Source organism: Rhyacophila brunnea, unplaced genomic scaffold (genome assembly GCF_057557595.1).
Source record: "Rhyacophila brunnea isolate RB1 unplaced genomic scaffold, BYU_Rbru_1.0 scaffold_18, whole genome shotgun sequence".
Lineage (NCBI taxonomy): Eukaryota > Metazoa > Arthropoda > Insecta > Trichoptera > Rhyacophilidae > Rhyacophila > Rhyacophila brunnea.
Window position 1 is genome coordinate 34,680,172 of NW_028232837.1, and position 13,012 is coordinate 34,693,183.

The 13,012-nt window shown below is 36.5% G+C and overlaps 1 protein-coding gene across 1 annotated transcript in view; it reads right to left on the reverse strand.

The window, feature by feature from the left end:
- Positions 1-13,012, reverse strand: part of LOC147073466 (uncharacterized) — a 150,796-nt gene that overhangs the window by 90,897 nt on the left and 46,887 nt on the right. Inside the window, exons 16-18 of the mRNA XM_085945652.1 lie at positions 12,489-12,542; positions 12,167-12,283; positions 11,837-11,950 (exon numbers count right to left, since the gene is read on the reverse strand). Coding sequence (XP_085801778.1) covers positions 11,837-11,950; positions 12,167-12,283; positions 12,489-12,542 — 285 coding nt within the window. The remainder of the gene's footprint in view (positions 1-11,836; positions 11,951-12,166; positions 12,284-12,488; positions 12,543-13,012) is intronic.

The window sequence follows — 13,012 nt, forward strand, 5'->3', positions numbered from 1 at the left end:
GGTGGACCGCCTCCCCCAAGGGGCGGCACACTTACCGTTTTTTTCCAGACGTATTCTGCAGGCACCAAACTAGAAGACTCCAACCTTCGCACTGGATTAGCCAGTTCCTCACCGGCCATGGCAACTTCGCCGCCAGACTCCACGAGTTTGGCTTGATAATAGATGGGCCGGGTTGTACCTGCGGGCATGACCACCAAGATGTTGAACACATCCTCTGGGATTGCTTGCTTATGGAATTCGAACGAGCGGAGCTGTTTGCCAGGGTCCGTCCTCACACGGGCCCAATTGGTCATGGAGATCTGGTAGCAACCGAGGCCAACTTTGCGGCATTTGAGAAATTTGCAGCGTCGTATGGGGAGCGGGATAGTCCCGACTCTTCTGTAGACTCATCCATTTCAATTCGTGACACTCAGTATGCGGGTACACAAAGCGCTTAACGTCAGCGGACAGCAGAGCCAGTCCAAAAACAAACATTTTCTTTCTTAACTTTCTTCTTTCAGCACTACGGTGCATGGTTGCAGCATCAGTCCCGTGCGGCTCCGTCTCGGGACGGAATGAGCACTTAAAATCACTTCTTTCAGACACGTTTAAAGCGTCATAGAAAGCGGCCGTGCATATCCACGGTTGTGCATATATGACGGGTGGTGGTGGGCACTTTAACGTAGTGCCTCTTGGCCATTAATATTGTGTAAACTTCGATTAAAACGCGTTCCGAGAGACATATATTATGTACTAATCCAAAATTATTTCAGCGACAGATCTATATTATATGATACCGGCAATACAATAATATCTAAGAAATCCACAATGGGGTGTCCCCAGGGATCAGTTCTTGGACCCCTTCTATGGAATATCCTTTTTGATGACCTTCTGTCGATCCCGCTTCCAAACGACTGCAGTATTATTGCCTATGCGGATGACGCGCTTTTTCTTGTGAGTGCGAACAGCCGCAATGGTCTTGAGCTAGCTGCTAACAAGGCTTTGGAAACCAGTGCTCGAAATGGAAAATTTCACGAACAGGAACGCTCTATAATTTTCCTAAAAAACGGTATGCTTAATTTTTTTCTTTACAATACGTACGTACGTTGGATGTATAAATGCAACAATAAACTTTGAACTTCTTACGTGGATGTATATTGAGCAAGTGGGCAAGGATTGTCAGCGCCGCAGGCGAAAGAACCTCGTCTCAACAAAGTATACCGTCAAGAATTGTATTATTCTTTACTCTTACTTTATCTACCACCCATAATCAGCAGGCATGTTACTTCTACCACCACTCGTCACTGCTTATAACTTATATTACTGTCTCATTTCCACATACCACATACCTACCATAAAGATTCAAATTAAAAATTAATTTACATATAACAAATTTTACAGATTATAGATTCAAGACGAGCACCGAATATTTTTTAAAAAAATCAAAGAAATAGTGTTTAAAAATAAAGAAATAGATGCAGCAACTATTAGAAAAAATAGTAAGTACCTATACAGAGACGAGTAAATACAAAATTTATACAGTACATATCTGTATACCGATAGAGCTAACTACGCCATTTAATTGTTTAAGAAGTTATAAAACAAAGAATTTATAAATCGTTCACATAAACTCGTTCTCACGCAGGAGGAATATACCAATATCCGAAGCAATTTGGTTGAACACAGTGCGTAAGCGTTCTGAAGATAAATCAATAGGATAAAGCCATGGATGGCATCCACACAGCTTCAAACAAAGGATCCTCAAAGATTTATTTTGAACCTTCTCCACCATAAGGGCCATTAGGCCATACCTACTTCTAAGAAAAGCTTCAAGCCATTATCACCAAACTACGTAATTATAGCATTTTAAATTACCAATGGTGTATCATTAATTATCGGCTTTTGAGCTTTGAGAATCGATGTCTCCGCCGAATCTTAGGGGTACATTGGTACGACCGCGTTACAAATACCCGAGTTCGTGAGCACAGCAGCCTTCGGTGATTGAAGTTATCACGGACACGTATTCCGGATGCCGCCAAAGAGTGCGGCACTTCGTACCCTTGTGGCACAGCCTCAAGGGTTCCATCGCCGTGGCCGCCTCTCCCTCACCCTGCAGCGGTGCTACAAAAGCGACCTATTTGCTGCAGGTCTGACATGGCGGGAGGCGCATGGCGATGGACCGAGGGAAGTGGCGCCAATGCTTGCCCTATGCCCCAATATTAGGACATGACAGGGTAGAAGAAGAAGTATCATTAATTATATAAGATAAAACATGACGGAAGGTGCAACTCGAGTTGCTAAACACGATTCCTATAGAATAATATAAAATTGTCATTAATCAGTAGGTACCTACCTATATTCAACATTATAAGGACTAATATTGTAGTGTATGTATATACCTATACCATAGGCCCCACATCGTGAAGCTGGCCCCCAGGCTAGGATCTTTGGTGGGGCCCCCTTCTTATCGCTAAGAATAAAGGCAGTATGTACGGGGTAACAATAATCTGTATATTTAGTGTTTTATTGTATATTTTAAAACATCCATACGAATTATGGAGATGTCGAGTATTGATAAACAATTAAGAATTGTTTCGTATAACCACATAACTATAAATAATAGTATTGTAAGAAAATTCTTTTTTTTACTATTAAAGCAAATTTGTGATGTGTGTTTATCTCACTTATCTGGTCGATTCGCCTCGCCGGGCTCCTCCTGAGCATGGGCTCCCAGGCTAGAGCCCTCTCAGCCCCTCGTTGTGGAGACCATGACCTATATGTTACAATGATGATGCTTTGGTTACCATTATTGTAATATACGTACACTTACCACCTCAGATTAAAGAACTTACCACCGTATTTATTTAATCTATGACTACCATCTAAAATTATTTGTTGTCCGCACTGAACACGTACCTACCTAATTTGTGAGTGTATTTTAAACTAAACGATTCAATTTGTGATGTTTGTCCTTACCTAGTCTCATTATAGTCATTATTATTGCCACGGTGATGAATAATGATAATACAGAACAATAATTTATTATTATGATAGTAATAAAATTTTATTGGAGTATATTCCTTTTTTTTTTTTTTAAACAAATTTACAAACAAAAATTAACTAAAAGTTCTCTACATAGTAGGTATCTATTATTTCTATTATTTTTAAAGTAGCAAGTTACAACGTATGTAATTATAACACAATAGAAACGTCCCTTAAAACTAAACTAATTACGGTAGGCTATTCAATAGTTTCATACCAAAAACATTTTTGTAGGAAAATGGCATAATGGTGCATTTATTTATTATTCATTGTAAAAATAAGGGTTTACGACACGTCATAAATATTTTTTAAAACGTCGAGTCAATTGTCGAAATGACATTGAATCAGAAAACCCTGTTTCAACTGTATTGTCGATCTTAAATGCTTATCGGAGTGAAATCTTAATGTTTTAGCAGATTTACACGAAGTACCTACTACTTAATTAAACCTTCATAAAATTTATAAATATCCACTCATATTTATCATTTCCAAAACGAAAAAATTCTGCATGTGACCACTGGTCAACAGCATCATATGTTAAATCAGTTTGGATACCAACGCCAAAAAATATACTTATATGTAATTTATAGAAAGGTATCGCCTGCTGAGATGTTTAACCAAATTTTAAGAGAACAAATTTAAATAATACAAAATGTTTTAAAAAACAAGCGATTATCACTAATAAGTAGATTTTAGCGGAATTGTACGATTTAAATTACCAAACTTTATCATATTAATTTTACCACCGAAAATTTTGCCCGCAAAAATAGACGTGGGTATAAAATTAACACGGCGATTAGATGGCGATGAAAATAAATAAGTTTTATCACTCACAATAAAATATAAGTAATAAATTAGTAGGTAAGTAAATTCGCAATGCATACCAGTCAAAGGTAAAAGCGAGACTGTACTGAGATATTTCATACTTTAGAAATTATTATACAAATATGTAGGTGCCATCTTTATTTTTTATTGAATTTAAGTTATTTAAGTACAAAAGGTTTTCAAACAATGTCAGCAAAGGCACAATTCTTTTGTAGCTTGCAGCTGTAGTTACTTTTTTTATGTAAGTATGCAATTATTTGGAGTGTTTAGACAATGCATTTAGACACGGATGTATCGACACAAAAAAGAAAATTGAAAGAAATTTAGGGATGTCATAAATTTTATTTTTAACCCTTGCACGCCCGGCATGACATAACTTCGTTAATTTTTAATTTTGAGAAAAACTTTAAAAGATACATTCACACATAAATATCTCAATCTAACGAACCGCAACGCAATTTTAAATGAATCCACGAGCCGGAACGGTATATTTTGGAATTCCACGAACCACAACGGCGCTCCGGTGCATTCCTGTCCATTTCGAGCGCTGTTGGAAACCATTATGACCTGGGGTTTTACTTACAAACTCACTTTTGCTCCACATAAAACAGAATCCATCCTTCTCAAGGGAGCAACCAACCTCACTTCAAGGTCGCCCACCATCCGTATGGGTAGTACTTTAGTTAAAGTCAAAGATAAGGTGACATATCTAGGCATTTTACTGGATGACAAATTATCATTTCTGCACCACGCCAAAGCATCGGTGGCTAAAGCCAAAGCAGCTTACCATCGGGTCTCTTGGCTTACTGGAAGTAATTGGGGTCTTAAGTTCAGACCTCTTAAAATAGCTTACGATGCAATCTTTATGAGTATCGCCGGATATGCCGCCAGCACGTGGTATCATAGATATAAGTTATTGTCCATCCGAAAAACTCTTCTCAGCGGTCAACTCTCTGCATTACTTGCCCTCACTAAGGCTTATAAGACGACTTCTACCGACGCGTTGCCTGTCCTTGCTGGAGTGCTTCCGTTAGACCTGCACATTCAAATCCGTGGTGCCACGACTGCCTTGCTCGGAGGTCTGGGGGCGGAGGTTGGCGGTATCTTTATATCGCTGCCTTTAGGACTTGGATCCATGAGCCGGTGCGCTCGAAAACTTATTGTACGCGACCTGGCGTATGACACGGCGCTGCGTGCGTGGCAGGGGCGATGGACCACTTCTTCCAAGGGCAGACAAACGCATTTGTTTTTTCCTAATATACAGTGGCGCATGGAGATAACCAGATTGACTCCAGACCATTGGACTTCTCAGTTCTTAACCAGACACGGTGGTTTTGCCTCCAAGCTCTATCAGCTTGCCCTAATAGAATCTCCGACTTGCTTATGTGGCGAATTGCAGGATGCCGATCACATCCTCTGGGAGTGTCTCCATATGTCGGTTGAAAGGGAAGAGATTCTCAAGTCGGTCCAACCCTCAGTTGGATCAGTCGGCCATTGCGACTTGGTATCTACGAGGGAAAATTTTTCAGCTTTTAAAAGTTTGCGGCATTTTACTGCGAGCGAGAAGGTCTTTTCTCATTGAGAATTGACCGCAATACATTATATCAAATAAGAGATGACGCACACTCTAATGCACGCCAACCAAGGTCTTGGGAAGATGCTCCTGGGACACTTTCAGCACGAAATTTTAAGAGTGCCTAACGTTCGTTACTGCACGGTATATGCCTGCACAACGGATGTAGAAACGTGGATGTAAAAGAAAGTTTGCAGATCTTTGTAATTTGGCCGTGCTAATTGCACGTTTAGAACATGTGGAATGCCAGTGTGAAACAAAATATTTTGCGACCTTGTTTTTCTTCGGAGGTCCTCAGTTTGGAGATCTTCATCGGAGAACTTCTCCTTATAACGTAGATAACCAGCGCTATCTTGAGATATAAATAAAAAAGAAATAAAAAAGGTGTGCCATCAATATTTTTTTTCGAGCCACAAAAGTAGCTGAAGATGATGCATATAAAGAGCAATTATTATTTATATCATTTTAACTCCATGTTAATAACTTTAAAAGGCTTGTTTCCAAACCCATGGAGTAACAATTATCTACATACCGTTCAGCATCTTTTTTGACGTTCAGTTATAGAGTAGTCAGTCTCGATCTCCATGTGTGTATGGCCTCGTAATAGGAATTTGTGATGTATGATTTTCAGCGTAGGAATGGTTTTCAGAAACCAGATATTTGAAAAAATAATCATGATATTCCTATTTTGGCCAGGGCAATTAATTATCATACCAAATTTGCAGTTATTCAACATTTGCTAAAACATTGCTAGATGCCCATTTCATCAAGCAGCAGCCGAACTTATTGCCACCCCTTCCACTTTTTATTTCATCACATCAGTGTTGTGTCTCACCACTTGCATCATCGTATATTGTAAAATTCAGAGTCCACAATTTTCTCAGATGGAAACTATATGGAGTAGGTAAACACTTCTCTAAGTCAACCATTATTACTTTCACACTGATAAATTTTTCTTTTGCAAGAGTTTTATCAATCTTATTTAATTGCAGTTGCTTCCTGCATGTGATCTTCCAAAAGGTGTCTTTGAATTTCTTTTACTTCAAAAGAAATATTAACATCTTAAAGACTCATCTCAGGGCTATCGCAGGCGTCACGGGTATCATTGCTTGACAAATGAAACCCAAATTAAATTTTTATTTTATTCAATTAAAAATCCATTTGAATAGGTATATGGCGATAGAGCCACAATTTTGGGTTCATTCATGTGGTTATATTCTTTGAAGAATAAATCAAACATTTTTGTAATACTAATTTATGTATAAAAAGCAGTATCACCCGGTGCTGCCCGGGAGTTACGTAGAGTGCAAAGGATTGATTTTTATTTTTTTGTACATTTATTGCATTAAATATCTTAAAAAGTAGTACAAATTAAATTTATTATTGTAAACTGTCCCCGGGGTGCAACGGGTTAAAACTGAATTTTGAGAACCCAACCACGCACTCCGGCTCTGATTCCACTACATATAATTATTGTCCGTGAGTGATGCATTCCGATCTACGCGTAACACGTCATTTGCATCTAACTTTGCCATTTAACCTCCGATCAAGCTGAAATAATCGCCAATATTTTTTAAATGTACACATTCTAGTGATATTTTCAATAAAAAATTGGGGTTGCATCATTAACTTCCGCGTTTCAAGGTCTTGTACGTGGCGACATTTTTTCCGCAAAAACTGTCCCCGGGGTGCAGCGGGTTAAATCTGAAATTCGAGACCCCAACCACGCACTCGGGCTTGTCAGGCTCCGTCTACTGTCCAAATTTTGTGGAAACCCGATTCCGCGTGTGGATTTTTACAAAAAAAAAACGAAAATAATAGTACAGATAGTATTATGTACCTATCTAACGTTAGGCCATCTTAGCCAATTAGCCATATCGATTAATTTACTACTTATGGACTTAAGTGTTTCATTCATTTGTGTAATGAAATAAAATTAAATTTTCTGCACGGTAAAAACTAGAGTTCCGTGGTTTATCCTCTAGCGTACAGAATTATAATTTTTATCGTAAATATTTCACTATAATAATGTCGACATAAATTATATTGATCGTTTTATAAATGTGTTTAAAAATTAATAAATGTAAAAAATCTTAACACCACTGCACATTTATGTACCGAAATATGACTATATTCTAAAACATTAGAGCGAGAGGTTTAAAAGAATTCTATTTTATGTAATAAAAATACTTTATGCAGTCATCAAATGTTTAAAATAAATATGAAAGATAATAAGGCTACAAAATTATATAAATAGATTATCTACAACGTTTAAGGAATGTCCAGGATAATGCTTTGAAAATAGAACAAAAGCTCCAAAATGGAAAAACCTACGCTGAGTATGTCCCCTTTTTAGGTTTTATCAAGTATTGCTACCGAAATTTATGTTTGAGCATGTGCACTGTTATAATAATTATTTTCAATTGTGTATCCGACCGTGTCCGATCCTAATAGGGTTGTTATGTGCTATTCAAATTTGTAACTATTAGTGAGTCAGCATTCCAGTAGATTCGACTGGCTGGAACAATGAGTTCATTATTTTTCATGTTAAGTCTTGTTTCATTTCTTAGGTTGTTGCATCATCTATATTATTTCTGCCTAGTAGAGGTGAGTTGGAAATACTGTCACCAGTTTGTGTACGTAAGTTTCGGATGAAACTACCCATACTAAGTATTTGTTGCCCCATAAACTTGTTTCAAGAAACTTGAAACGTATTAGATGTTCGAATTCGAACGCATTCGATAATATCATCGCCGTGACTCGCTATTCCGTGATGCTGGTTGACTTTCAACGCTATTGATATTAAATGCGCGCGAGCGAGATATCATGATACACGTATGTCTAGCCGTGATATTATACTCAACTTTCATTGTTCTCCCTTTCTCCTCTGTTGTAAAGTTGGTATAGTAAAGGACAAAAATGGTCACATGTTCGTTTTATAGTATACTTTTGAGTTCGCCTTAGGGTTTTAGTTTTACGAGTTTTAGTTTCAGTTGAGTATGATACTTTATCGAGTCCAGGAGTTCGACGCATGGTATGAGATCTCGCCGTCCGCTAGCTAGTTCGTAGTCTTGCTACGTATGAAATCATCGCCTCGGCGTCGCGACTCGCGTATGTTTAGTATGCGACTGGTTTTAGTTTTAGTTTCAGTTGAGTAAGACATTTACATCGAGTTGACGTCAGTCGTAAGCCGGAATAACGGAGTTCTGATAACGCTAACTGACTACGCGTTTATCTGGTTTTGTCACGTCGAGTTTCTCGATTTTTAGTGTTATAATTGAGCCGTTGCCCGGAATAATGTTGTATCCAACAAAACTGTCAATGTTGAGTTATTGATGGAATAATGTTGGGTATGTTATTATGCATCTTTTAAGGTAAGTATTATGGTCGGGAAACAATATTTAAGCTTGTGGCAGCATTTTAAAGTTATTGGTTTATGGAAGAACGTTGTCTATGCAGTTGTCAAAATGGCGTCGCCGTCCGTCAATATCACGGAGCGTGGCTTAATTCATGTAAATAAAGGAAGAAAACGGACATCCAATGTTTTAAACTGGAGAGATAATAAAGCCAAGAAGTTGAAGGATGCAGGAAAAGAATATTTATCCAGAAAAAATATTATTAAACCTGCAATTGAGCCACCGAAACAGGTTTGTGGAATAATGTTGTATACGATTTGACAGTTCTATTGATGTCACGAATAAAATTACTATGTTCGACATATTATTCCTCGTCGAACGTTAATCGATTGTATTCAAATGATTTATCCATATTGTTATTTGATAATAATGCTTGCATTATATTACTCTTTATATTGTTACTTAATATAATACCTTTTCAAATTTTTTAATCGTTTCTTTCTATTTTTCGCAGGGTCGCGTTTGTGCCGAAAAATGTTTGAATCGCGGATGTGTTCTCGATTTTAACATTAAGACAGAAATACAATCAGCATTCAGGTTGCTAAATCATAATGGACAGAGTCATTATCTCGTCTCATGTATCGAGAAATTGAATGTCGGACGCCGTATTCAGAGAGCAGACGAAGATAGTGCTAATTATGATAATCACTCACCGATTGACTTATCTTTCCGTAAAATTTGTACTTTTAAATATACAGTAAAAGTGAACGGTGAGGTATATCCAGTGTGCCAACGTACATTATGTGACATTCTTGGAGTAACGCCTAGACGTATCCAGGTGATACAAATTAAACTTAAGTCAGGATCAGGAGTTGATGATGGACGAGGTCAACATATGAACAGACCGCATGCTAATAAACCTGATTTAAGTGTATTAGTATGCAATCATATTAACAGTTTCCCAAAATATGAAAACCACTATTCGCGAGACCGCGGTGATCCGCTCAGGGAGTATTTAAATCCAGATATTAATATCAGAATAATGCACCGCTTGTTCATAGAAACGCATCCGACTAGTAATGTAAAGTATTGGTTTTACAGAGATATATTTAATACTAAATTCAAGCTGCGTTTTGGTCAACCACGTTCAGATACGTGTCGCACTTGTGACCAATTTCAGATGCAATTGCAAAATGCACAAACTGAAGCATTAAAGCAAACCATAATGAATAAAAGTGAACTTCATCATCGTAAAGCCGAAAAAGGCTATGTGGTTTTAAAGAATGACGGAGAAGCGGCCAGAAACATACCAAATTTGCATGTCATATGTGGTGATTTACAGCAAGTATTGTTTACGCCTCAATTGACTCATGGAAATATTTTTTATCAGCGTCAATTCTCTTGTTACAACTACGGTATACATGAAATGTCTACAGGAGATGGAACGATGTGTCTGTGGAATGAGTCAATCGCAAGAAGAGGCTCGCTGGAAATTGCCTCATGTCTGCTCAAATACATCAAAGGCAAATTTTCACGACTTGAAATCAATCAAGAAAGAAAACTGATTTTATGGTCAGACAGATGTATTGGCCAGAACAATAACTGGACTCTGGTGTGCCTTTGGTTATACCTAATTCAAAATAAGTTTTTTACCGTTATTGAACAAAAGTTCTTAACAACGGGACACAGCTTTATGCCTTGTGACCGTGAATTTGCTTTAATAGAGCAAAGGAAACGGGTTTCGAAGGTAATGGTGCCGGATCAGTGGAATCAGGTTATTAAAGAAAGCCGTCCAAACAACCCATTTCATATACAGAATATGGATCGCATTGACTTTAAAAATTTCACAGATGTTGAAAATGCAATGCAGAGACCAACAAAAATGAAGATCACTGGTGCCATTTGGCTTCAGCTCTCTGCTGATGATCCCACGACAATCAGAGCTCGAACCTCCCACGATGAACTGGAATCATGGACATCATACAGTCTTCTACCACCTCTTCGTGGAGGACGGGGAAGATTGGCTAACGTACGGAGAAATTTCATGCAGTTAGGGAGCTTGGAACTCACTCCAATGTACTCCAATCCGCTGCCAATCAAGGCTGCTAAGCTCAAAGACCTCAATGATATGTGTGAATTCATGCTAGATGAGCACGCTGCTTTCTATAAGGCACTATTGAGTGAAGTAGAATAAATAAAAAGCATTTTGTGGAATAATGTTGTATGTGAAATTTTCATATACAACATTATTCCATTAATTCACTATATTTTTTTGTAATAAATTCAAATTTAATTGTCTTTCTTCACACTTTATATTTTAAAACTCTTAATAATTGTTTGTTTATTGTATTTCAAATATAAAATGTAAAAAAACATAACTGATTTAGTTTTTTCCATTTTTCTCAAAACAAGAATATTGTTGGATACAACGTTATTCCGGGCAACGGCTCAATTGGAACTTATAAACATAAACTGAATTCAAATTGTATGCGTGATTGTATAAATGGATAATAATTATATTATACTTAATAAACAATTATTGTAATAATGGCTACTAAAAGGTTAAGTTTCGTGTGGAAAATGTTATGAGGTAGCTGATCTGCAATTTTATAACATTGTAAATAAATATTATTTCATCATAATTTCAATATAAATTATGTCATAGTGAAAATATGTACAAAAAATCGGGTCAGAATCGATTGGATATTTTACTCAAATGCAAGTGTCCGTCAAAGCTACATGAAAGCGAACTACCGTCATATTTAATAATATTATTACATCAATTGTACCATTATAGTTATTTTATACAGTAAATAAAATTTCGCCTTCTCTATCATCACGAACAACTACTACCCTATCTCATCTGCAATACTTATCCTCCGCCAAACCACATATACTAAAGAATACATCATATTTATACTCGTAAAATAATATGCTAGAGTGCTTACTTATCTCTCTGCGTGTGTGTTAAAATGCATCGGTGAGGTGAGGTGACTCTATTTGAACTATAATAAATAAAAGCAGTAGTACCTAAGCAAACGAATCACACACAAAAACTCACGATTCCAGCGTTTCCCTTTTCTCCCGGTACTTCATTTATTCCAGCTGATCCTGCTATTCCTCGATCTCCTTTAATTTCCAGAGCTCCACTTTTTCCAAGTTCGCCTCTTTCTCCCTAATATAAAGACTAATTTAAGAAAAAATAATATCTACACTAAATTACATTAAATTGCATTACTAATAATCAATAAACTGAAAAGTTTAAATTTATTCACCGGAAATAATGAACCTTATATTTATTGATCGATAGAATAAGAGCAGCAAATTTATTAATAAATGTTATCAATAAATTAAATAGGAGTTTGGCGTTGTAATGATATTATAATATTACTTTAATCCCTGTATCTCCTCTGAGTCCAGGTGGTCCAGTCATTCCTTCTTCTCCTTTTGAACCTGTCATTCCTGAAACTCCTATTTGACCCTTTTCTCCGTGTTTACCAGGTTCCCCCTAAACAAAATAACAATTAAATAGTACTTTTGATTTATCTATACGCTTTGCTGCTGCGTAATTTAATACATAATAAATGTGGGCACATGCAATTTTAATCTTTACGTGATTTAAACATTTAATAATATAATAATAATGAAATCAGGATTTAAAAAATGAACTATTTTAAATTTTCTTGTAAAAAACTTAATTATTACGCACGTACCTTAATATTTTTGAGAGCTTCTGCCAATAAGCCTAAGCCAGCTGCCTCCAAATCCTGTATTTATAAAATTATTGTACTACAAAAAATATCGTTACTTCGGTAGAAGAATGAAAATCATTAATATCACAATTCACAAAAAGTTGTCTAATTCAATCAGAGTATCAGTTGGTAATGATTTTTCTAAAATAACTGTAACCCATGTTTCTTTTTAGTTTGTCTTAATATATAGATCATTAGAATAACCCATTATTGCTCAGTGGTTACACTGTGGAGCTAAATTGGTCTCAGTAGCCAAAACTGACTTCTATGATAAATTAATATAGGACCACTAATGTATAAAAAATATAGTTCATAAAGTAAGCACGAATATAACAAATTTATACCATTATGACTAAGCCTTTGTGAGGTATAATAATTATACTCTGTTACATGAAGAGGTGTAAACAATATTAACTTTTTTTTTTTTTTTTAAATAATTATGATTTAGAATAGTACTGAATGACATTTTTATGTTAAATTTTACA